Source organism: Microplitis demolitor, chromosome 8 (assembly GCF_026212275.2).
Source record: "Microplitis demolitor isolate Queensland-Clemson2020A chromosome 8, iyMicDemo2.1a, whole genome shotgun sequence".
Classification (NCBI taxonomy): Eukaryota; Metazoa; Arthropoda; class Insecta; order Hymenoptera; family Braconidae; genus Microplitis; species Microplitis demolitor.
This window is the reverse complement of record NC_068552.1, coordinates 18,717,071-18,743,573: the sequence shown is the minus strand read 5'-3', so window position 1 is coordinate 18,743,573 and position 26,503 is coordinate 18,717,071. Positions and strand designations below refer to the sequence as shown.

At 30.3% G+C, this 26,503-nt stretch overlaps 3 protein-coding genes across 4 annotated transcripts; 1 reads left to right on the top strand and 2 right to left on the bottom strand.

The window, feature by feature from the left end:
* Window positions 1-508: 508 nt before the first annotated feature.
* On the bottom strand, window positions 509-8,567 carry LOC103572371 (cilia- and flagella-associated protein 58). Its single transcript, XM_053741586.1, has 11 exons — window positions 8,535-8,567; window positions 6,015-6,101; window positions 5,522-5,650; window positions 5,194-5,426; window positions 4,423-4,699; window positions 4,095-4,327; window positions 3,487-3,898; window positions 2,706-2,976; window positions 1,996-2,510; window positions 1,041-1,265; window positions 509-855 (listed from the first exon to the last, which is right to left on the bottom strand). The coding sequence occupies exons 1-11, from the start codon at window positions 8,565-8,567 to the stop codon at window positions 583-585; spliced, it is 2,688 nt and encodes an 895-aa protein (XP_053597561.1). The 3' UTR covers window positions 509-582.
* Window positions 8,568-9,135: 568 nt separating this feature from the next.
* LOC103572370 (lateral signaling target protein 2 homolog) lies at window positions 9,136-17,594 on the bottom strand. Of its 2 annotated transcripts, none has more exons than XM_008550956.3 (6): window positions 17,462-17,594; window positions 17,177-17,383; window positions 15,188-15,610; window positions 14,733-15,083; window positions 11,699-14,657; window positions 9,136-11,107 (listed from the first exon to the last, which is right to left on the bottom strand). In XM_008550956.3, the coding sequence occupies exons 2-6, from the start codon at window positions 17,210-17,212 to the stop codon at window positions 10,824-10,826; spliced, it is 4,053 nt and encodes a 1,350-aa protein (XP_008549178.1). In that variant the 5' UTR covers window positions 17,213-17,383; window positions 17,462-17,594; the 3' UTR covers window positions 9,136-10,823. The 2 variants fall into 2 exon arrangements, with proteins under 2 accessions (XP_008549178.1, XP_008549179.1); XM_008550957.3 differs by having other exon boundaries at window positions 17,177-17,366.
* A 2,126-nt stretch (window positions 17,595-19,720) lies between these two features.
* Window positions 19,721-23,021, top strand: LOC103572369 (pro-corazonin). The gene is made up of 3 exons (XM_014443072.2): window positions 19,721-19,865; window positions 21,669-21,917; window positions 22,784-23,021. The coding sequence occupies exons 2-3, from the start codon at window positions 21,669-21,671 to the stop codon at window positions 22,889-22,891; spliced, it is 357 nt and encodes a 118-aa protein (XP_014298558.1). The 5' UTR covers window positions 19,721-19,865; the 3' UTR covers window positions 22,892-23,021.
* The last annotated feature ends 3,482 nt before the right edge of the window (window positions 23,022-26,503 follow it).

Genomic DNA, 26,503 nt, shown 5'->3' with positions numbered 1-26,503 from the left:
AAAAAATGATTAAGTGAAATACGTAAGTTGATTATAATTAAATTCATCAGTTAGTGGATTATTAGTATAGTGAAAGAGTAAATACGTTATTTAGTATTTATATGATGAACATGAGGACAATAATGCATGACTATGCACGGACCAATTGGCGGTTAAACGATTAATAACCAAGTTCCCGATAATAATTGTTCAGCCGCTGGTACATTGTCGTACAGACAACATGTATATAGAGTACTCTGTAATAATGATGACAGCGATATCAGAGATAAACAATTTTCTATGTCATCAAATAATTTTCACTATTTCCTATTCATTATAAATATATATGTATATATATATATATATATATATATATATATATATATATATATATATATATATATATATATATATATATATATATATATATATATATATATATATATATATAGATGTTGACATGAGTAGCTGCAGGTAGATTATGTATACATATATTTTCATTAAATTAATACATACATGCTCTTATTGATCATGTTACAGAGTCCTCGCTGATTGTATTACGAAGCCTGTTAATTAATTGAATTAAACTTCGCGTGAAATAATTTATTTAGCGATAATTGATTCTAAACTATAATAATTCTGTGACGGGGCGACGAGCATAGTAAATCCGCCTCCGCAATATTTTTTCTGATGAGGTGAAATTGACGAACGGGGTGAGTCGGTCATCGCAGTCCCGCTGCTGGGTTTCGATGACTTTTTACGCTTCAATCCCAAATACTTGGCCTTTAACTCGCGTAATTCTTTATTCAGCCTCTCAACTTCGTATTTGTATTCGTTCGCTCGGCACTCCCACATGTTCAACTCAGCAGCTAAGCACTGCATAAAAAATCACCATTTAAATTTAACGATCTTTTGTTTATGCGAGGGATTGTATATATATATATATATATATATATATATATATATATATATATATATATATATATATATATATATATATTTTATTTTATGTTTTTTTTATTCTGTAAGATTATTTGTAAATCAATAGACAATTTAGGTACCTTCATCTGTTTGGCTCTTTCTCGCAGAGCCTCTCTAGCCTTAACGAGATTAGATATTGATTGCGGAGCTGGCTGCTTCGCAAGAATTTGTCTTAACTCCATGTACAATTTTTCAATTTCCTTTATTTTATTGGTTTTTGATATCACGATTTGATTCATTTTAAGTAAACGTTTTTGTAGGATTTGGATTTTTTTCAATAACTCCATCGTATTTGGATCCGAGCCCTTTGAAATAAATAAATAAAATAAATATATAAATAAAAAGCTTTTTACGAGTGTAGATTTATTTTATTTTCTGATTTCATTAATCAATTAATTTTTTAATTTATTTATAGAAAGGAGTAGTGGTTAAATCAAACAGCTCATTAAAATAATCAAACTAATTATCAAATATTTAATAATTGCGGTTTAATAATTGCGTTGTGCTGAAACGTTATTAAATGTTGATTATTGTAATTGATTAATGTCAGAATGAATAAATTAATGGCAAATGAATGTTAATAATAATAATAATAATAATAATAATAATAATAATAATAATAATAATAATAATAATAATAATAATAATAACAATATACTGTAAAAAATTTTCGGAGTGAACGCGTAGTAAATCTGAAGTGAATGCAGAGTGGCTTTGTATTTATTTAATCCCTTTGGAGTAAAATTCACTTCGAAAGGGAGTTTATTTTAAGATTGAAACTCCGGTTCAAAGTAACATTTATTTCTAAAGGGAATTTATTTTAATATTAAAACTTCTAATTGTAGTAAGTGCAGATTTTAAAAAAAATCTCCGTATGCGGAGTAAATTTTGATTTAAATAAAATTTGTAATTACTCCGAATTCACTCCCGATTTTTAAATTTAATGATAATGATAATAATAATAATAATAAAATGAAATATAAATGAATAATAGAATAATGAAATGAGCAGACACGAAATGATTATTATTTTTACTTCAAGTTTTCTCCAGCGATGAATATTCAACGGGTTCTGTAGCTCCTCTTCAAGAGCCACGACTTTGAGTCTCTCTCGTGTCATATCGCGATTCAAGTGTAAAATTTCATGACGCAAATCACTGGTGTTGTTGAAGCTTTTAACCAATAACACTTTTTCGGATCGCAATTTACTTATTTCTAATTTAAGTAATCTAATATCCTCGAGCCTTTGAGAATACTCAGCCTCGCCTTTACGTAGTGTCTGCTGCAAAAGTTTTATTTTGCTGTATTGTAAATTTAATTCGTCATTTCTGCGAACGAGCTGGGTGCCTAGAACATCACGTTCGTTCATAACATTGTCGATATCTTTTTTCAAACGACTAATGTCCGCGTCAGCAACTTTAACGCCCTCTCGTAATTGTTTTTCCTTTATTTTATTTTCCTCCAGTGTTTTACGTAAATCCATGATACTTTTTTTCGTCGATTGCAATTCAACTCGAACAGATTCTTTTTCTTTTTCAGCTTTTCTCAGACCTACAATAAAATCAATAATAAACTCTCTTCGCAGTTATAACTTTCATACTCTCTAACATATAACTTATCACAATAATAATAATAATAATAATAATAATTTTTTTTATCTCTATCATATCAATTCTCTATTCTCGCCACTCGATTCTCTATTTTCCCGGCACTCAATTTAGAATATGACTAAAATTAATCACTCACAAAACTCTCCCTTGGATATACTACTTTCCTTAATTGTCAGCTCCTCCTTCAATTGCTCTATTTGGTGAACCATGAGTTTCAATTTATCTCGCAATTCTTCAATTTCATCTTTTTTTACACTCAAATTTTTATTACACATATTCTTTTCAGCTCTGGTGCTTTCAAATAAATTTTGTTGATGACGAAATTTATTCTTCAGCTCCACAAGTTCTTTTGAATAATTTAATACCTCTGTGTCTTTTTCCTTTAATTTACTCATCAATTCTTCAATCTAATTTTTTTAAAAAATAAATTATACACCAGGGTAAAAATTATTCTGATCATCTTTTAAAGTCACCACTTTTACTACTTTCAGAGCTCGCCAAGTTATAAAATTTCGTGAATTATAAAAATTGTTTTTTTATCAGCTCAGTAAAATTTATGAGAAAAAACATGAAAATTCAATTAAAGGCATCAAAAAATTCTTATACTTTTTTTTTTTTAAACCGCAACTTCTCGACATTCACATTTTTGATCGATTGGAAATTGAGTTTATAGACAGCGCAAAAATATATATATATTTTTTTTATAAAAATAAAATAAGTAATAAATATTTTTTTAAATTTAAAAATTCTCAGCGAGCTCTGAAAATAATTATCGCAAAAAAGTCTAAAGATTTTTTATCTCAGCATCAATTAAGATTTTTTTCAGGCGATATAAATTTAAAAAACGCGTAAAATAATTATCACCCTAAGATATAAATAAACTCGGAAATTAATTAGCCAAGAAAAAAGTAAATCACCTGCTGCTGTAGCTGAGTAACTTGTTGACAATACTTGTCCCTATCTTTTTCAAGAGAATCAATTTTTTTATTCAGAGAACAATTAGTGTGTAGTGCCTCCTCAAGCTCACCCTCGACTTTGCGTTTACTCCCTTCCAATACACTAATCTCAGTGTGTGTTTTTTCAAGTGTGTCTTTTAGATTTTCAAGATTTTTAATCACAACGTTCTTTTCCCGTACCGCCAAGTCAACAGACTTTTTTTCTTCTGCTATTTGCCGCTGGTATGAGCTCAAATGAATCTCGGAGTTTTTCAAAGCAACTTTTACGTGCTCAAGATCCTTTTCCATCTTAGCGCGTTCTCTATCGATCTTGCCGTATTTACTGAGGCTCCAATCATTCTCAGCTTTACACTTGGACACTTCTTCTTCCAACCTACTCACATACATACATTATCATTACTCTCAACTTCTGTACTCTATACATTGAGTTATTGCTGATAATTTTTATAGCCAGTAAAAAAAAAATAACAAATAACAAAAGAAACCGGAGATTGCACTTTACTCAGTTGGAAAAATAAAGAACAAAATTAAATTAAACTTATAATAATAATAATCTCGCTTCTCCATACCTTTTAATTTCCTGCGTCGCGACTTTGTATTCGTTAGTCTTTTCACCCAATATTTTTTCAATTTCTTTAACCCGTTTATTCGAATTATTCAATTCCGTTTGCAGGTTTAGCCTCCCGGTCATCAACTTGCTCACTTCCTTCCGCAATTTTTCGTTTGCCGCTCTCTGCTCCCTCAGCAGATTTTCAACGCGGCTGCTATTGCTGGCTGAATTTTTAACTGAGATATTCGCCGCCTGAAATATTTTTCATCCACTCAGCCAGGAAATTGTTTGTGAAAAATAAAGCAATCGTGATCTCTATTTAAAATACCAAATCCTATTTTTTTTACCTGCAATTGGTTCCTTTTTATCTTGAGCTCTTCCTCCAATTCCATTATTTCTCTCTCAAGCCTCTCGCGCACCAGCCGTTCTTTCGATATTTCAATCATCTGGATCTCCATGTTTTCCTGCATCTTGCTTATTTGATTCTCAACGTCACTCATCTTTTTCTCAAGCTCCTCAGTGTACATAGACTTGCTTTTTATACTTTGTTTCAGTGTTTCAATTTCATTTGTCATTCGTTCTTTTTCAATAACCGAGTTTTCATTTTGTTTAGCAACTTCTCCGCTATAATATCATTTACTTTTCTTTATTTACTATTCATTTTTATTATAAATTGACTAACCGCCTGCAATCTCTACATGACTGCTCGTGTATCGCTGTTATATATTTTATTTTTATTGTTATTAAAATTTATCAAAGAAAATATTCTCATTCGTTCTACGACTCATTGATTTTGATGACTGTACAAGAATGGAATTTTTCGAAAAATCAATACACTACATTTTTTTTATTACTGTCTGCTAATTTTTTCATCTTTTTTTTTTTTTTTTAAAGATAAAAATTAAAATGTAATAATTATTAATAAATTAAATTAACGATCGTATAAAAAAAATTGAAACCATGAAAAGGCATAAATATAATTTGAGGTCTTTCCAATGATATGAAATTTAATCAGTTTGATTGGTTTTATTACAAAGACGAATTGGAAAAAATTCCCTTATTTCTTAATGAAAAATATACATAATTAATATTAATAAATGATGAAAAAAAGAACTTACTCATCATCGATATCAAGTTTTTTATTTCTCTGTTCAATTTCACGATTTAATTTATTGATTGCAATTCGTAAATTTTCAATAGTCTCTTGCGCATTTTGTTCCCGAGTATGTGCCGTATCTGCGAGTTTTGAAAGTTGAACTATTTTCTCATTTAAATTTGTTATCGTACATTCATTCAGCTCAACTGCTTTCTCGAGTTCGTTTATTCTATTTGTTTTATTGACTAAATCTTCCTATTGAATGATAACAAAAAAATTTTTTTTCAATCTCATTAATCAGCCTCCACTTGACTTGTATAAACTCGAGGATTTAATTTAACGATTTTTACCTGGACTTGTCTGAAATTATCCATCAGTTGCTCTTCGTCACGCCGGCATTTATAAAGAGTTTCAAAAAGTCTTGTGTACTCTGTTTCATAGGCTGCCAAGGTTTCATTGTTCTTCATTTCGTTGAGTAGCTATATGCGTTGAACGAAAAGAGGAAATTATTCAAGGGAATAGTATTGATCGAACACCTATTAAATTGGATATAGACTTGAGAAAATAAAAAAACTAAGCCGTTGTAAAAAAAGGAGTTAAGAAGGCACAAGAAAAAAATATAAAAATAAACGGAGCTTAATAAGTCTAGAAGTGGAGCAAACATTTTTCTTGTCCCTCACGTATTTTACATTACTTAAGATTTCGCAAACTCCCACGATATCTATATTAATGAATATATATTTATCATAAAAGTAATTATAATATTTAACACATTTATTCCGTTTTACGTAACTTTTATTTATCATTTATTCTAGGTGAAATATTTGTCATGATTATTCTTACTCGAGCGTAGTCACGTTCTAGAGTACAATAAATGCTTCCTGCAGAACTTCCTGCTGCCGATGGCTCACCACTTTCGCTTCCATCTTCCTAAATTACAGATATTTATTTATATTAATTTTTAATTATAATTTATTTATTGAGTTAAGTTATTTTTATAACTTCTACACTGAAAAATTTTAAAAACGGTAGACCCTGAGAGTCAACCTCAAAACTTACCTCTGTTTTTAACTTCAGAAAGTTCAAAAAAATTATTTATAAATTTTTCGAGGTTATAAAATTATTTTTTTGACGTTCAACCAAAAAAATATATTTTATCAAAAGGATTCATCAAGACAGAACTGTAAATTATTATTTTTCGTGTAACTCGTAAACTACTTGACCAATTGACTTTAAAATCTCTCAAGATCTGAGTCTTGATGAGCCCTTTCAATTGCCGCCAAGTAGATTCAAATCGGCTGGTTCGTTCAAAAGATGTAAGTCAAAAATTAGTTTACACACACGCACATGAACGTCCATCCAGAAATAATCAGAATAATTTACTGGGATCTCAAAATGTCGAGATTTAATGGGAATTTGATTTTTGAAAATTGAAACGAATCAGTGACTTGCATTTTTTTTTTAATTTTAAATTTTTATGGCGGGAAGTTAAAAGAAGGGCAAAAAAGTATTTTTTGGTGTCAGAAATGTCCATGGAGGATAATAAAATTTTATAATTTCAAAAATTAAATCAGTATATTTTGATTGAGTATAAAATAAAATAAATAACTAATTTTAAAATTTTAATTTTCGTGAAGTTGAAGGACGTAAACTGTCCATCACAATGAAGTAACCAGGAAGCTTGATAGTTTGAAACTAAAGTTACAAAGCTCCATAACTTGCTTTATTGCGAAACTATTCACTTGGAATTTTATCTTTCCACACAAATCCATTGAGGGGAAAAACTAACGGACCGATAAAGAGAAGGGAAATACCCAGTAAGATAAAAAGTTGTTAACTTTTACAAGTTTTGGTTCAAAACTAGACCCATTGTGACCTGTAACTGATGTTTCTGAATTATAACTCAAATTATATCTCAAAATTACTGTCAACACTCAATTCATCCGACAGTTTTTCTTAAAAATTTTTCAACTATGACAGATAATTATTATTCAGTTAAATTAAGGCCAGTAAAAATTTCTCAGACGATATCCTCCACTTTTATAATTTATCCAATTACCGCGAACTGAATAACCGTATTCAAATTTAATTAATTATTTAATTAAAAAAAACTGAAGCATTGGCTGAAAAAGAGGACAGTGTAATTATAATTTCGCCAGGATATAGATTTTTAAGAAAATTACTTACAGTTGTTTTAAATTAGTACACTCGGTTTAATAACTACTGTTCAAAATTCCATAAAATTTGACGTATTAGTAGATAATGATAAGAAAAAGATCCAGTTAAATTTTTTGACCTACAAAAAATCAGTAAAATTTTGACTTTCATGCATTTGACATCAAGCCTTTGATAAATTACAGGCTTCATTGAATTTATTCTTCTCTGTAGCTCTTCAAAACTAATCGAATCTTTTTTTCATCATTAGCTACCAATACGTCAAATTTTACCAAATTCTTAACGGAAATTCTGAGACCGACAGTAATATGTTAAACTAAATCACGTAGAACGAAATTTGTTTTAAAAAATCCAGTGAAATCTTTATGTCAGATTATAATTAGAAATTTCATTAAGCAGATAATTAAAAATAAATGTAAGTAATTTTTTAAAAATTTATATCCTGGTGAAATACAACTTTGTTTTTTTTTTTAATTAATGCTCCAACTTTTTTTTAATCAAAGGCATTGTCAGACAATGCCTCCCACTTGGCAAAAATATTCAATGACTTTCAATAGTCATGTTGGCTGCCCAATTTCAAAATACAGTAACTGATAAATTTTCCAAAATCGATTTTTTAGTATTTTCAGTTTCAATAGAGTCTTGTGAACTTAATTCAATGCATATTTCAAAAATTTTTTTTTGTCAGTTACTGTGTTTTGAAATTTGGCAGCCATTGTGTATCAAAATTTTATAAATTAATTTTTAAAAAATTGAAAATTGCTTAGATAAAGATTTAAAAAGAATTACAGCTGATATCGATTGGAATATAACCGAAATTTTTCAAATAAATTCCAGTAAAATCATGTCAATTTTGTAATTCAAATTTTCAAATTTCATAGGCTAAAATTTACTCAATAAATTTTGTATAACTCCTAATTGATGACAACTGTGAGTAATTTTTAAAAAATTCTATACCTTAGCAAAATTACAACTTGTCCTTTTTTCAATTAACTCTTTAATTTTTTTCAATTAATTAATAAAATTTGATTGCATTTTTTTAAGAGTGGGGGGGGCACTGTCAAAGAATGGCTTTAATTAATAGAATTTTATGTGATTATAACAGTTATAATTTGCATAATTAAAAAGCAAGGGGTTGGGGTACTGCTTAAAATCGTCATCAATAAAAAAAAGAATGAATGAACTTACTCTCTCCATTTCAGCGTTCATTTCCATGTCCATTGTAGCAGCAATCAATGATCGATTTCACTTGAATTATTAAAACCACAGCAAAGTTAAATAAATTATTGATAAATTTTATTAAATATTGTAATGTAATAAAAATATAAATTGATAATAACAATAAATAAACCACAGAAATATACTGGATGTTAATTTTCAAAGTTTATTATTTCTATAAACTGTTAGTCATAACTTTGTTTCAGGCACCCATGTATCCATGGTAATGAAAACAATATATATATATATAGAGCTAAAACTTTGCGTAATTTATTCTCGACTCGTAACAATTACTATTTAATTACTCAATAAAAACAAAATATCCATCTCGAAATTCCAAGTTTATTAAAAAAAAAAAGTCACATTCACGTTCTTAATCATTATTATATTTTTTTTATTAATCATAAATTTATACATTTTTATATTATTATTTTATAGGCAAGTTTAGATAAATTTATCAACATAAATAAATGAAATAATACAAAAATAATTTTATCCACGAGAAATAATTCCATTACATTTCTATATATTTATATTTTATATTAATATTATAGATAAAAAAATTCTGCATAAGTTTTTTTTACATGTCTTTTAATTACCGACGATAATTAATTAATAATAATATTAATAAATTGAAATATTTTTTTTAAAATACACGGATATATTTAGGCCAACATTAACAGGCACAAAAGGATCAATTTCGATATTTATAATTAATGACAGTACTCTATATCTATGTATCGTAAATTATAATAAAATTTCAATTATCGCACATAATTACAATAATAATAATAATAATAGTAATAATAACAACAATAAAAAGTGCATAGCAGCGTCAGCGACAGCTAATTTTAATTCACCAAAAATAATAATTAATTTTTTTAATAACTAATAACATTTTCAAATTGCAACTGTTAATTATTTAATATAATATACATTTTAAATTAATTAATTTTTTTTTTTAATAACCACTTCAAGTTGGGTTGAGCGCATGACGTTTATAACTAAATAAGTATTCAGACTTGCGTCACATAATTAATAAAATATCAACTTTCTAATAATTAATTATTTATTATTTGGAATATATGAAATAAAGTCTGCAATTAATATATATCATTGTTATTTTAATATTTAAATATATATATATACAGTCGGACCTCACTATAAGACTCTCCCCCTTAATTAAAAAAAAAAAAAAAAGAAAATTTTTTACCGAAGTCTCGCTATAAGACTTGCAAACAGTACGAATAAAATCAAGATAAAATGTATATACATAAGTATATAGGCCTAGTGTATATATATGTATATATATATATATATAAGGTAAAAGACCTAGTACTCGATCACTCCATGTATTTATATATCTATATTTAGTAAATATATATATACAAATACATGAATGATTGGGTACTAGTTCCCTGATCGGATACTGGGTCTCTTACTTCATAGATTGTAGACCAAGTAATTTATTTTTATAAAGAATACTTAAAATTTTGTGGTTAATAATTAATTAAAAGGATGACAAAATTATGTTTATGATTATACATAAAATAAATTCACTGTATAATAGAAGAGTTCAACCGAATACATGAATAAAACCTAAAATGAGTCTTATAACGAGGTCCGACTATATATAAATATATACAATAATTAAACAGTCTTCTTATATTAATAGAAAAAAATTTATTTACATACATAGTTTAGTAGATGCGAACAATTATATATATATATATTTTCTCTCATGTCTATTATAAGGTAAGAGACCCAGTACCCGATCACTCATATATTTTTATATCTATATTTACTAAATATAGACAGAAGTACATGGAGTGATCAAGTACTAGTTCCTAATCGGGTACTAGATCTTTTACCTTAATTGTAAAAAAAAAAAAAAAAACGATAATTTATTTTCAAAAATTAGTATCAATAAAATAATAAAACATAAAAAATTTATTGTCTTTAAATATTTGGCGCACGTAAACAATATCTGCGTGTCTTTAGTAATAAAAAAAAAAATAATAATAATAATAATAATAATATATCTTTGTACATCTGTGCAAGGTAAAGTATTTAACAATGATTTAATTGCGAAAACAATGGAGAATAATAACAAAGAATGAGGAGTGATGTGTACGGTTGATAAAATAATAACAATTAAAAGTCGTTTCACGAAAAAAATATATGTATATATATATGCGTTTAGTTGTAAACATCGGAAGGAGAAGTTATGTATATGAAAGGTATGTATGAAAGAACTATTCAGCTAGTGGAGGCGACATGAGAAACAGTAAATGGCGTGACTTGATAGAGAAAACACCTGTTGCAGACTCTGACTGGTTTAGTGTGTCCGTAACGAGGTAATGGGACATTGTTGCTGCTACAACGCCCACAAAATACTTTTCCGCAGTTTCTGCAGTGATGTCTGCGTCTTACGACAGTGAACCCGGCCTGGCAGGCCATGCATCGCGGGGCGTCGTTGTCTGGTATCCAAGCTGGGGCTCTTTCCACACACTCTTCTCCTCGTTCTGTTGTTATTGGACACACTAAATATATAAAACAACATCATTAATTTATTTAACTGCAAACACCAGTATTACACTAGTTAAACTAATTAAATATTAACTCAGATATTTATTTTTCAGATAATTCGACGTATGCAAACTTGTACTTTATCACAAATTTGTCTTGATACTGCAGACTAATGACTCGACTCTTTATTTATCTTTCTTGGCTCGATTATTTATTCATCAACGTTTGCAAAAGTTGATTCAAATTATTTACAACACTTGTGTTTACGTTTATTTTGTCTCGAGCCTCATTAATTTTGAATATTAACTTTGCTAGCCTTGGGCAGTGGCCGATAAATTTATATTTATATATCTGAATTAATATATTAACCCTAATCCCACGAACATGAGTCGTTTGTGTCCATGAATTTTAAAAAATTCTACTGTAACTCTATCGCATAGTTAAGAGTCCAAAGAAGATCTACTTTGATTTTTTTGAAACTTTTTCTTATAGAATAAAATAATTAAATGAGCAGCGGAAGCTAATGACCCATGTTCCAAGTCCACGGGTACTGAGAACAGTGACACGGAATTAGGGTTAAAAAATACTGGCCATGAAATACTTACTTGTGTCGTTAGTTATACTCGCTATGGAATCATCCTCAGGATCATCATCATCCTCTTGATTCAAGTCTTGTCTCTCAAGACTATTACTATTATTTATTATTTCAGTGGAATGTAAATTATCATCAGTCGGCGACTGTGATTCAGACATAGAATTATTATTATTATTATTATCATTATTATTATTATTATTTTTTGTAACAACTGATTCCTGGTCAGCATCCCCGGGACCGCTGGTGCTGTTCATAAGGAAGACACACTTTAAAATATTACGTAGATCAGAAGCGAAATTTGTTTGCAGCTGATCAGCGACACCGGCAATGCAGACAAACAGACGATGAACCAGATCCTCGGAAGAACGGAATTTAGCTCTAATCTGATTCCTGTTGGCTATTTCTGCAGCCTGCATTGCCAGAGCTATTTCTTCGTCGTCCTGGCAGTCGCTCTGGAACTCACTCGTCTCCGAGCTCGAGTCTCCGTAGCTAGACCAGCTGGAGCTCGAGTCGACGTTGGCGTTAGCTCGCGGTATCAGAGATAAGTTTATTGACGGTGGAATTTTTGTGATTCCTACGACAGTACAGCAACTTTTTGGTGATTTAACAGGTTTGTTTTCTCTAGTGCACTGCAATTGGCAGCTGTGACTGTCGCTGACACCGCCACCATCATCTCCAGCCTCGGGAGAGCCAGATTGGTCACCGGTAATCAGCCCGCTTTTGTCTGTCCTACGACCGAGTCCATCGTTCGGCATTTCATCTTTCTTATTATTATCGATAAAATTCGTTGTTCCCCGGGTTATATTATCATTTTGTACACTTGCAGGATAATCACAGCAGTTACGCTGTTTATCAATGTCTTTTTTACGCATTTTAGTCATTTGCTCAGCTCTGGACCTACGGTGATCCAGCAGCTTACGATTCTGGGGCGATATATTAGTACTGCGTTGCCCGAGATTGTGATTTTTCTGTGACATGTCAGTGCGCGACTCGAACTGACAATGCAACCGCGAACTACTCCGCTGAGGACTGTGGTGGTTACTAAAATTTGGCATCTGTCGCATGTTATTTTGCGTGGGATGAAGCGAACCCCCGTAACTGGTGAGTCGTGGATTGACACATCGATCAACGGAGTTAGATCTTGAGCTCTCGGTACTCAGGGACAAATTGTAAGCAGCAGAAACATTGTACGCAAGTTTTTCCTGCATGCTATTGTGGTTTTTCTTGATAATTTTGCGCTCAAATTTACGCTGCCGTTTTTTAAGTTTTATCTCTTTAGATTTACGAACAGACATTTTGTGTTGCGCGTATCGATCAATATTGCTGCCTATTTTATTGATATTCTGATGATTGTGTGACGTTGACGGGCAATTTTTACATTTTATATCCTGCCAGAATTCTTTTGTCGACGTCGCCGTAGTTGGATTTATGTTTAAATTTAAATTTTCCCAATTATCCGAGTAATTTATTTGTATTGATGATGTATTTGAATCACATACAGACATCTGTCCATTACCGTAAGCTCGACCAATAAATTCTTCATTCGTGCCATTAAAATTTGACGATATTCTACTGGTTATTTTGGACGTATCGCTATTACTATTACTACAATTATTACTATTACCATTACAATTACTAGTACTGTTGCAATTACTGGTACTGGTACTATTACAATTACAATTACAACTATAATTATCGAACGTAGAACATCTCAGTGGACAAGTACATGACTCATCATCATTGGAAACCTTCTGTTCCACCGAAGTTGAACATACGTACGTACAAGTTAAATCTTTAATATTTTCATCATCCTCCAGCTCTTCATTAACTTGGATTTCATTAGCAAAAGTTTTCTTTTCTTCCGGGCTCTTATCATATAAACTGGTATTTTCCGAAGATATTACCGTACAAATACCCGAGTCAGTTTGCTCAGATATTTCATTAGCACAATCTCTCTCCAGCAATAAATTTGAAAGAGTTTTGTTAGCTTCGGAGATAAGTTTCTTGGCTTCAATATCAACAGCAGAGTTATCCGTAACGCTGTCATGCGTAACTTGATCTAGGAGATAAGTTTGTGGTAAATCAACATTGACATTAACATTAACATTTGTACTGCCAATAATCTGCTCCGACATATCAACGTTATTGTAAAAATTATCTTCCGTATTCTCATTACTTTTATTCCCAATGTGATCACTCTCCCCGACCAATGACTCATTACTCTCAGTGTAATGTGAATCTTTTGAATTTATCACGTAGACCAAGGACTGTGACTCCGTCGAATTACAGTCACCTTGTTCTGACTGTTGGCTACTGCTATTTGCGGTATTAGCATTAGCGCAAACTAATTGCGCTGTAAGTCTGCAGCCATTTTGACGTAATCTATCAGCTCTTTGATCCTCATTTACCGCCGACACAGAGGCATCTATTTCCCTTCGATTTACGGTATTAATTACCAGCTGATGATCTTGCTGATTAATATGACGATGGGTATCGGGACCGGGATTACCATCGCCATCATCATCAATTACTACTCGCAAACTTGATTCTCCTCCATTTAACAATGACGAGTAGTTGTGTGGATAAGTTGCCACTGTTGTGGCAATAATAGTACGGTGATTATCGTCATTCTCACTGTTACCCGATACAGATACAGCCTGCTGTAGTTTCCTTTCAACTTTAACATTACTCTCCTGAGTCATTATTTCGACTACGTCATTAGCAACCTCATCCATATTAGTACCATTATTTTTAGTAACGGTATAAAAATCCACGACGAAATTTTTACAGTTCGGGTAGTCGGTGTAAAAATTATGGACGAATTTTTCGAGTTCCTGCTGGCACGCACTGCGGGTCGACGGTGAAATTGGCACCGCCGGCTCTTCGTTTGAGCACAGAAGCTTCTCTAACATATACAGCTCGCGGTTATTCAACGTCCAAAGAAGTTCGCGGATTTTCAACAAAAGATTCTGTAAAAAAAAATAATAATATGTTTAATTAAATTACAGTAGATAATTAACAAGTATAAATTATGCAGCTCTTACTCTAAATGGTCTAAACATTTCGCTGATTGTATCAGCAGAATTGAGGCACAGAGGTCCGCCAGGAGGAGCTAGAAGACCCGAAACAATAGCGAGTCTCGGAATAGTGAACATTAGAGCTGGGTCGTAATTATCAACGTCGGCTTGATTTAGTAACCCACGTTCGAGTGCTCGCTGCAGTGTTTCGGAAAATAAAACGCAAACTAATTCCTGCTGCTCGTACTCCTTCGTCGACTTGACAGGTACCATTGCCGCAACGTAGCAGAGCTCGAAATCAGCAAATAGTCTGTCGAATATTTTAAGCGACTCTATTAATTTTTCCGTCTCCATGGGATTGTGCACCTGGAATAGTTCCTATTGAATAGATAAACAGACATGATTATTATTATTATTATTTAAATAAAAGAACGTGGAGCAGACAGAGTTGAGGATGGTTAGCACAAATGAATAATAAATACCTTCAAATTCATGTGACCTTTGAGCGCGTGCTCTCGCAAAAGATTCCGTACCGTTTCCAGAGATTTAGTGAGCGCTTTGGCTAAAGGTCTCATCGCTGAGCTTTCAACTTCGCGGTTCATTATTGAAGACCCTGCGGCCAGACACTCGGCGCCGAACCAGAGCTGACCCGCTAAGTTTTCCTGCATAACGTCATCTGGGAATTTAACACGAAAGTCCCGATTTGCGCGGCTGTCCGGTATCAGCTCGTCCATTATTTGATTGCATATCGTCAAAACTTTGTCCTGGCAATGTCGCAGCTGGTTCACCAGCGTCGTGCAACGCTCCGGCTCCTGACGACCATCAAATGAGTCAAGTTCGCAAGCGACCGCTGTAAGTGCCTCATTAGCGTAGAAAAACTGAGCCAGCAAACTTGTGTCGTCTCTCTAAATTTTTAAAAAATATATATTTGTTTCATCAATCTCAAGCTTTTTTTATCAGACATTATCATTTATCATTAATGTGCTTGGTCTTTTATTTTATTTTTTTAAAAAGTCTGATTAATTTTTTATCTCCTCAGGCTTAAAATAAATTATTTTATTAGATTACTTGTTTAAGAAAATACTGTTGGAATTCAAAGTGATATAGAAAGTAATTAGTCTAGCGTGAAAAAATTCTTTGTTCGCTTTGTTTAAGTTTATTACTTTTTTTTTTTAACGGTTTTAATTTAATCTCGATGCCTGTACTCAATGAGTCATTTATTAACCAGCCGAATTAAATTACCTGTCGCTGTATAATTAACATACAAATAAATTCTGACAACTTGACATTCACTCGACCATTTTATAAAAAATATATTTTAATATTTTTATTTTTCTTCATCCAGAATTTATAAAAATTATCATTTTTTTTTTTATATCTCCAATTTGGTAAAAAAAAAAATACTAATAATAATAATAATAATAAATAAACTGGTGATTTATTATTAAAAAAAAAACTTTATAGAGAACTGCTAGATTTAGACGGGTGACATTTTGATCTATAAAAAAAAATAAAAAAGCATTATTGAGCGCATTTGTTTTTAGTTGCACTTATATTATTGACCTCGATAAAAACGGATGAGCTTAATTGATAATATTGATTGTATATACTCTGCTGGAGAGTGAGAATTCTTAAATCACCACATGGTTGTTAATATTTTATGCATCATCCACTCAATCATCTAGATACGCAAATAAATTTTTCTTTCAATTATCAATTATCTATTATTAACCCAACGTATTTTTATTTATTCGTTTTACCCCCTGGTAAGTAAATTTATCAGCAACCCTAGTATTGAACATAAATATAAAATATCAGATGCCAGATATCGAATAAAACTATTTCGTAAATATTTTTTCTGTGATAAGACACAATGAAATATATTATAAACATGATAAACATAATTGACATATTTATACAGTAGACAATTAAAAAATCTATATATAAATATATATACAGAAAATAATGACTACGTCACTATCACTACGATTAAATTAATATAATTTTTTCATGACAGTCATTGTCATTATCCATTTTCTCATACATATATTTACACATACATACATGTTTTAAATGTCTATACATATATATTTACATACATATATACTGATTGTTATATACTTTCCTATCTTTACCGAATGTAAAACAAAATTACACAGGTTGTAGATTAATTACAAGATAAAAACACTCGGACATTGACAAAAGACATATGGCCATCATGACATTGTTGATTCTCGGTCATTTTTTTTTATTTACGGAAAGATGTATTATTTAAATGAAGTTTTTCATACCAGCCAGCATAAAAAAGGAAAGCAGACATTTAAAAAAAATAACAATAAAAAAAATGACAGTGGGAGATGCAGTAGAGGAAAAATAAAAAATTGTAAAATAAAAAAATGAAAACTACACTTGTGACCAGGAAGTTGGTAAATGATAGTAAAAATAATAAGTTTAGTAATAATAATAAATACCTTTGGTCTGTAGAACCATTTTCTGATGGACTCCATTGCCGTGCAGCGAGTACACAATTTAAATAAACTTAAATATATGTGTAGTAATGATAATAATAACAATAATAATAATAATGTTGAGAGTTGAGATCGAGAGCCAGATCACTGCGACTTTCGCGCACCTTGTACTTGCGTCATAGCGACGCCCAATCTATACAAAGATGTACACTATTTACACTTAATATCATTGTTTATTTATTTAGAATTTTTTTATTGTATTCACTGTTGTTAGTCATCAATACTCACGCCATGGTAGTTTTTAAAATCGCAAGTGTCCCTGGGATCTGGCGAGTGTTTTCCTGACGACCGCGAGTACGAGCTACGAGTACGGTTATTATTTTTTTTTTTACGCTTTGCTCGTAAGTTGTAAGTCCCGAGTGTGTACTTTATTAAACTTCCGACAGACGTCGCACATCTGCGCACATCTGTTTTAAACGGCAGTTGTCACTTTCTTTGAAAAAAAGAAAAAAAAATGTCGTACATGCGCGGATGTAGATGCGCACTGGTTATGCGCTCATTTGTTTTGAGCGCGAGTATTTTAAAAATTTGAGCGGATGTCTATTGCATAGATCTCGATGACACAGATTGACTTTGTTACTTACTGGTCGTTAATTTTGAATTAAAAACTGATGATTGTCAGAATTTATAATCAGAAAGTTGGTGTAGAGTTGCGACAAGCTTGACATCAAGTTGTCGACAACTTTTAGCTTTTGTAACTGTTTTGCAACTTGGTGACAATTTACTGCCGCAACTTGTCGTCAATTTTCTGAGAAACTTGTAGTCAATTTGTAGACAACAGTTACAGAAGCTGAAAGTTGCAGCAGTAAATTGTCAACAAATTGCGGCTAACTTGGCTATCAGGGTTTTCAGTCCTTTCAATTAAGTAGAAGTCCCTTTTACTTTCATTCAAAAATGTAGAGTACTTTTTCATTTAATACCGGTACATTGATATGTATCTTACGAGTTTACAGTTACTTTTAATTTTGACAAAAAAATTTTCATCAATAAATGTGATAACTACCCTGATAATACGAGTTGCTCGTCAAAAAGTTGATATTCATATACATATATAAAAATATATATATATATATATGTAATATTACGCGCCATTTTGCGACGATAGCGGCCACAATTTTCAACAGATTTTAATGAAACTTGGCACACTTATTTTATAAACGATTAGCTTGGTTAAGTTCGAAAATGAGCAAAATCGGTCAACTAGTTTTTAGAAATAGTGGACATTTGAAATTCCAAAAATACGAAAAATTCTACTTTTTTGAGAAAAAGCTAAATTTTCCTTATTTTATTTTTCGTTTTACTAAGGGTTCGACTTTTAATAAGGGTTCAAAGTCACATAATTGACTCATGTGTTATGGTGATAATGTCATTGTTTATATCTTTAAAAATTTTTGATAGTAATTAACAATTATATATATTTATTAACAGTGAAACAATTATCGTAAGAAATCTACTTTTTGACACAAGTTCGTTAGAATTCATAATTTTTATCTTATCATAGGTAACAGAGCACTATATCGCTGCAGTACAAATATTAAGCGTTGTCTAAATAATTTTTTTTGTTTACACAAAAATTTTTAAATTAATTTATTCTCAGCAAAATTTGAAGGCTTATTGCACTAGATAAAATAATAATTGCTTATAATTGTAATCAGTGATAAAATGTTATCTTGAGAACTCAAAATGTATTATTTTTATCTCTCACATACATACAGATTTGCCCGGATATATCTGTATATATATTTTTTCGTATGGGTATATCTTTTAATAATTAAAAATGTTCTATAAATATTTTCAGATGTAATTTTAAATGGAAAATAATTTGAATTAATTATAAGGCTTTTAACAAATTGCATTAGTAGTACTTTTGATCTATAAAAGTATAAATGTGGATTTTAACAACACATTCACTTAAATATTCACCAGCAATCAACGATAATAACGATTTATATATAAAACTCACCAGCGATATTCAATTTAAATAATTAAACTAGGGTTTTTATTTCGTCGAATAAGTGAGAAAAACAATCAACATTTAAACTTACGATTTTACAAATACTCAATTTCATTATTACGAATATATTACCATACAATTATTTCAACTTATAAAATATTCATAATATTTTTTTTTTAATTTTTAACCTAATAATTAACTTCAGTAATTGCGATAATTTACCACACACTTGTAAGACAAAATATCAAAATATGATCAAATTTCTGCGGAAGGGTTGTAACGACAGTATTGAAATTTCGACAATCGCCGCCTAATAATAATTAGATTTTAATAACAGGCTTGAGAAATATGGGCGTTTGTTTACGTTCAATCATCGATATTTAAGTAATTAAAATAATTAATTATTCGCTGATTGGGTGGTGGAAGTTTTCTTCGAAATTGAGGATTCTCAATGGATATCGACGGAAAAGGTGCGTGGGGGATGTCTTATAAAGCTGGAACAATCTTTACTTCGCACATTGCTCATGCAGAACTTGAATCTGCTGTAAGACATCACACATCTCGTTGTGATAAGGCGATCAAATATATTGTAGTCGCTGAATATTTTAATTTATCATTGACGATTCAGTTTATACTATTTTCTATATTTTTTTTACATATACGGAAAATAATTTCAAGGTAAGTTTATTTAATTATTTAGGCAAATTTACTATTTTTTAAATAGTTGTTAATAAATATTTTTTTTTTTTCAATTTTGTATGGAAATTTTGAGGTTTCACAAATTGATTTTCTTCTGATTTTCGTGCAAAGCAACAAGTTCTGCTTTTTTTTTTAGGTTTTCTTAGATTGTGACAAGTTCTAATTTCTTGGAGATTTTTTTAGATGGTGACAAGTTCTAATTTCTTGGAGATTTTTTTAGATGGTGACAAGTTCTAATTTTTTGGAGATTTTTTTAGATGGTGACAAGTTCTAATTTTTTGGAGATTTTTTTAGATGGTGACAAGTTCTAATTTTTTGGAGATTTTCTTAGATGGTGATAAGTTTTAATTTTCTATAGATTTTCTTAGAAGGTGACAAATTCTAATTTTCTATAGATTTTCTTAGAAGGTGACAAATTCTAATTTTTTATAGATTTTCTTAGAAGGTGACAAATTCTAATTTTCTATAGATTTTCTTAGAAGGTGACAAGTTCTAATTTTCTATAGATTTTCTTAGAAAGTGACAAGTCCTGATTTTCAATATAATTTCACTATTTAACGAAGTTAAAAAATTAATTGTTCATATTAATTATTCAAATGTCATAGAGTCGAATAATGGAACATCATTAAAGAAAATAAAATTTCTTAAATTTTCCATTATTCAAATTTAAAATATTCACCTGTATAACGTTTGTCAGCCAGAATAATTAAAATTTTCCGTAAAAATTGTCTAGAGTCTAGTGTTGAACAAATCAGTCGCCTCTCTGCCGACAGACGATCCGCTGAACTTATCCGCTGTTTTTTTCACCGAATAGAGAAAATTATTAACGATTGTCGGAAATTATTTATTAAGATAGATGGCGCGATATTAATGAAAAGTCTCCAATTAAAAATTTTTCCCCTGCTAATTTCGAAAACCGTCCGATCGAAAAATAGAAAGTTCCCAAGCAAAAATTTTAACTACACCCCACGATTTTGGAAAACTATTTTTATAAATAATTAAAATCCGATATCTCATTAACAGTAAGACTCTCATAATCAGTATCATTTAACTTAAAGTATCCATCTTACAAATTGATAAGTTAAATTATAAAAACATTGTAACAAGAACGTCTATTAGATAAAACCGAGTAAAAACACTCAAATGTCAATAAATATTGTCAAGTATTTTTATTAACTTTGGTGCCTATCATAATGTAACGTTGGAGTATATAATAATAAATAGCCGGTTAATATCTTAGTCATTGGCGTGAGTCACAGAAATGCTTCAGAGAGAAAAAAAAATAATAAAAAGACAAATTATTTTAATTCTCAGACGTTTAAAAAGAACACACGATCATATAGGAGACATAAACGTTTAGCTGTCTAAGACAACCAACACGACACTGGTCCTGTCTCTTATCCACAAGACACTTAGTAGCACTTACTCTTATCTTAATGACCAGGGACGCGAGTAGCGTTAATGGCCTCTCAAAATTAGCGTCGCAAAGCACCCTTTGAAAATTTTTAAAAAACTATCTCCTGGTTACTCTTTCAGCTCATAAACATTTTCAAAATGTCATCAGTGCATTACATTTAAACGATATTATTTACCCAGACTTTTATGTTTAATAAAATATTATTGATACTGCAGGCATATACAGTATAAATGTATATTTATTTATTTATGAATACATTAATGTTATTATAAAGTCATTAAGATAATTTCATTTAATTTTCATATTCGTTATTTTTATTTTACAAGTAACAGATTAACTAATGCATTAATTAATGTTATTATCAGATGCGTTATCTGTCATACACGCCAGTTATTTTATCACTTGTACTCATCACGGCAACTTGTCAGACTTTTCAATACAGCCGCGGCTGGACTAATGGGAAACGGGACAATTCTGCCAATGGTTTCACTCTTCCAGATTTTAGGATTGATAATTTTGATACGAATAATCTCAGTAACAACAATGATGGATCTAATGTGCAATGTAATTTACGGAAAATAAAAATGCTGATACAAGGAGATCATCATGAACAAGTAAATTCATTTTTATTTAAATTTCCATTGAAAAAAGTACAGTTTCAAATATCAGCAAAGTCTCTCTACTTTTAAACTGTATAATTTTCATTATTTCATTGTTTCAAATGCTGTGATGTAGTAAAATCAGACTATGTAGGCTGCCTGATGGAAATTTAAATAAGCACAGAAAATCTACTATGACTACAGCAAAATTTCAAATGGTCACAGTAATTTGTGATATGATCATCAATTTTACTATGGTCGTAGTAATTTTTCTATGTGTTTATTTAAATTTTCATCAGGTGGCCAACATGGTCCAGTTTAATATGACACCATAGAATTTCAAATGAAAATAATTTCTCTGAGTATGGTTTCATATGACTTTTTTCAGTCCTTAGTTGCATTTTATTCAACTAAAAATTTAATGGAACTGTAAAATTTGGTATCTATAATTGTAATTATTTTATTAAAAGAAGTACTCTCGGGTATTGTAATGGAAACTATAATAGTAGAAGTCTTTTATACATTAACTCTGTTTTTACACTGAAAACTGTAATTTTTCCGTGAAAATTTTCCAATTTGGGCAGATTTTAAAAATTTATAAAATTTAAAATTTAGATTTTTATATTTTGGAAAATGACACTTGAGAAAAAGTAAATTTGGAATTTAATTGGTCTATTTAGATCTAATTTTTTAAAATTTAAGTTTCACATTGATCAACATAGATCATTGATCTGCTTAGATCTAAATAATAAAAAAATTAGATCTAGGACTACAAAATATAGGATTTAAGACTCCGTAAATCTAAACCTTTTTTTTTCAAATGTTTAGAAAATTGTAGAGCCCATTATTTATTAAAATTAAATATAATTTTTTTTTTTCAGATTTATTTATGCAAACTACTGGATCTTATATCAAAAATAAATAGAGAAGAAAAATTATCTAGTAATTCTCGGCATCCAGCTTTTGAAAACAGCGATATTGATAATTAACTAAAGTATGATAAATAATTAATCAAATCACTTAAATATATTTATTGTAAAAGCTGCTTTAAATTAATTATGTTTTAAAAGTATTATATATATGATATGTAATAAATAAATAAATAGAGATTACCGAATATGGTTGTGAAATTTTATTAAACAGAATTTAAGATCCAAGATGATGATGAAGTTTAATGGTTATATAGATATATAATAGGTGTGCTGAGTTGTAGGAGATATAAATTCGTAGACAGACTAATGCCGCGTTGACGAGTCATCTGTCTTCGGGCTGACATGGAGTTTTCATCGATTCCTCGCGGGCCGTTAATTAAATTTTCGCCGGCCTAATTGGACGTCGGCCGGGCTGCGAACGAGCTGCTGCCGGGATATATAGATCGGGGTGGCCGTCGGTGTGATGCTGGTACTGGTGATGCTGCTGATGCCGAGCGCTCTGAGGATTTTCTCTGTCAACATCAAGATGGAGTGAAACTTTGCCGAAGAGAGACATACGCTGAGTCAATGGATTATCAAGTGCGATTGAGGTGCGATTTATATTATATTTTCCTAACTTGATTATCTTTTGTCATATATTTTACCAGTTTGATATCAAACTTAATCGATTCAACTGCGACATAGACCTGCTATATTATTTACTTTAAAATATCTATAGATTTTTTTAGAAATAGTAATGCCAGTTTTTTTTATTCCATTTTTTTGCTCAAGATTTTTACAATCATTTATTTATTTTATTAAAATCCATCTGAATTGACATTTACGTGACGTTTTAATTTTAAATTTTAAAAAAATTAACTTTTAAATTTAATGGAAGACATAATTCTCAAGTTTTTTGTCTCTTGAATTATCTAGTAAAATTAATATTTAATGTAAAAAAAATTACTTTACTTAAAAATAAGATTTAAATTATCGTTTCCTCTTCGATACTTCAAAATTTATCAATTATTAATTTCTTTTTCTCATCATTGACTGAAAAATTTATTTATTTTGTACAATATATTTTATTGAATTATCATAGATTGTCATATTTTCTCAAACTATAAAAAAAATATAATTTTTATACGGCTCTTTTCATCCCTTACTCCATAAAAAAAATTAATTACAATATCAGACATCTAATTAAATTAAATAAATAAAAAAAAAATTTGTAATTTCAAAATTTGCCGTGCAATAGTAATAAAAATCCGCAAAATCTTTAGCCCAGAATTACAATCAGGCTCGTTATTTAAATCTCAACTGCAGCTGAACTTAATTATCAATTAAAAAACTAATAACTGCAAAATATTTTAATAACAATAATAAATTTATTTGAATTTAAATAATATAAAAATATTGACCACTTTTGCTGTCACTGTCATTTTAAAATAAAATTAAAGTAATATAACAAATAAAATTTTGAAACCCGGGAACAGACATGAACCCATCATACGTCTGTAGACGCAATATTCAACACATTTAAGAGCAATGATAATAGAGTTAAAACTTAGTCGCTAATCAGAAACCAATTACCGAAGGTAACTTGGGGACGAGCTTAATCATATTAAATATTAACGCTCGTGATGAAACTTGCGCGTGCTCACGTTGATTCTTTTTGTAGTAATATAAGTAAAGTTGTCCTTGTATCCCATGGTGTAAGCACAGACCCCACGCGTTTTTTATACAGTCACACTCTTGGGAATACAGCATATAGAAGTAATCTATAAGAGATGAGATGTGAGCAACAGCAACCAGTATTCCTAAATAAAACTGCTTGATGCATATGCCCTATCGATGTCTTTATATCGAAACATCAATTATGTCCCGGCACATTTTATTCTCTTTTTTTTTTTTCATTAATTATTTCCGCGGAAATGAATTATTGATAGCCAGCAATCAGACAAAATGTATAACAATTATCAACAAATACCGAATTCCAATAGTTGGAATAAAATGAAAGTAATTATTTGATAGTTTGGTTGTAACGTCGATTGATTTATTGTTTTATTAAATAATAAATTTGACGGACGACTTAGCGCTGACGTATTACTTCGACAGTCGATAATGCAATCTAATCGTGGTCGGGTGGACAACATTGAGTGTTCACAGAGTAGAGACTGTACAGAGTGACAGACAAAGATAGAGGTAGAGAGAGAGATAGAGAGAGAAATCAGCAGATTGGATTAACCCTCTCGTGAGCATAACTGCAGCATATCGACCAATTAATCCCATGGGGTTGCCACGACGGGGGTCGTCCGACAATCATGGTTACTATCTGGTTATGAGTCAATTGTTATTTCTACAGTATTTAATATTTAATCACTCCCCCGTACATATATATGCACTATATACATATACATGAGAGAAAATTAATCCAGGACGACTGATACATTATTGTCTCATATTGAAAAGTCTATCGAAATATTGATCGTATTAATTATTCAGCTCATTAAAAATAAAATATCATAAATTTATTAATTACTCTGTACTCTACATCTATATCTATTTATTTAAAATTTCAATTGCGAGCTAAGTGTCATAAATTTAATGTTGTAATGTATTAATTGAAAAATAAATAAATTACTGATGATAAAAATATTATTTGAAATTTATTCCAAGAATTTGAATTATAAGTTTAATATTTCTGTAATAATAAATTGTAGGTTGATATATATGTGTGTAAACGTGAAAAATAATAGTGTATAAACTAGGTAAAATTGTATTAGCGACGTTTTGAGTTAGCCGCGAGGGAAAAGCATAATTGTCAGGCGACCAATTGCCAGACCAGACTGGAGCTAATATTGGATTAGTTTTTAATTCGTTATACACTAGTAACACAACACCCTGCACTGTTACACACAACACAGTATATCCTTTCTGTACACATATATATATATATATAATATGATGTTATCTGGTGTGAGATTAAATAGAGAAAGAAGATATCGTAAGCACGTGTGCTAACACTAATGCGCATTCGCGAGTCTATAACAATGGGTGTTGTTCTCTCTCTTTGTAGTATGGGCGTTTGCGCGTTTATACCAGAGAGGGGATCCCACTGATGTATGATCGAGGATTAATTCGAGGGGCGTATGCTACGTCTGTACTCCTGCGGGAACTTTATCCTGCGCTATATTCAACGCGCACTGGATACTATTTTCTCCCTTTTACTATTACTACATTCTACTTGATGTACACAAACACACATGTATACGTATACATATATATGTATATATGTGATGAATTAACGAGAGTGTCATGATCGTTTGTTCGTTAATACTAATACTTGATGCACGCATTACTTTGTACACAAGGGATGAGACTAATCACTATGACAATAAATATGACGTTATCTTTTACGTGTTTTATATACATGTATATATGATTAAAGCAGTTAGTGTTAGTAAAATTTATTTTATATTTTTAGTATCTTTGATCGGTAATGTTTATTGCGCGAGGTATTGCCGAGAATAAGATTTTAATACTGACATATATTGCGAGTCTAAGGGATATAAATTGTCAGATGTAATAGAATTTTATGATCATCATTATTATCATTTGAGTTGAAGCTAATGGATAAAGATAGATTGACGTTGCAACTTTGTATCATGCAACTACTTTATGTAATGT

Bases quoted from the DNA above. Each gene is read 5' to 3' on its own strand.
- LOC103572371 (XM_053741586.1), bottom strand. From the start codon at position 8,567: ATGGACATGGAAATGAACGCTGAAATGGAGAGA. The intron at 6,102-8,534 runs GTAAGTTCATTC...TCTGTAATTTAG, and splicing joins TGAACGCTGAAATGGAGAGA to GAAGATGGAAGCGAAAGTGG. The intron at 4,700-5,193 runs GTAAGTTCTTTT...ATGATATTATAG, and splicing joins AAACTTGATATCGATGATGA to CGGAGAAGTTGCTAAACAAA.
- LOC103572370 (XM_008550956.3), bottom strand. From the start codon at position 17,212: ATGGAGTCCATCAGAAAATGGTTCTACAGACCAAAG. The intron at 15,084-15,187 runs GTATTTATTATT...TCTATTCAATAG, and splicing joins AAGGTCACATGAATTTGAAG to GAACTATTCCAGGTGCACAA. The intron at 14,658-14,732 runs GTAAGAGCTGCA...TTTTTTTTACAG, and splicing joins AAATGTTTAGACCATTTAGA to AATCTTTTGTTGAAAATCCG.
- LOC103572369 (XM_014443072.2), top strand. From the start codon at position 21,669: ATGCGTTATCTGTCATACACGCCAGTTATTTTATCACTTGTACTCATC. The intron at 21,918-22,783 runs GTAAATTCATTT...TTTTTTTTTCAG, and splicing joins AAGGAGATCATCATGAACAA to ATTTATTTATGCAAACTACT.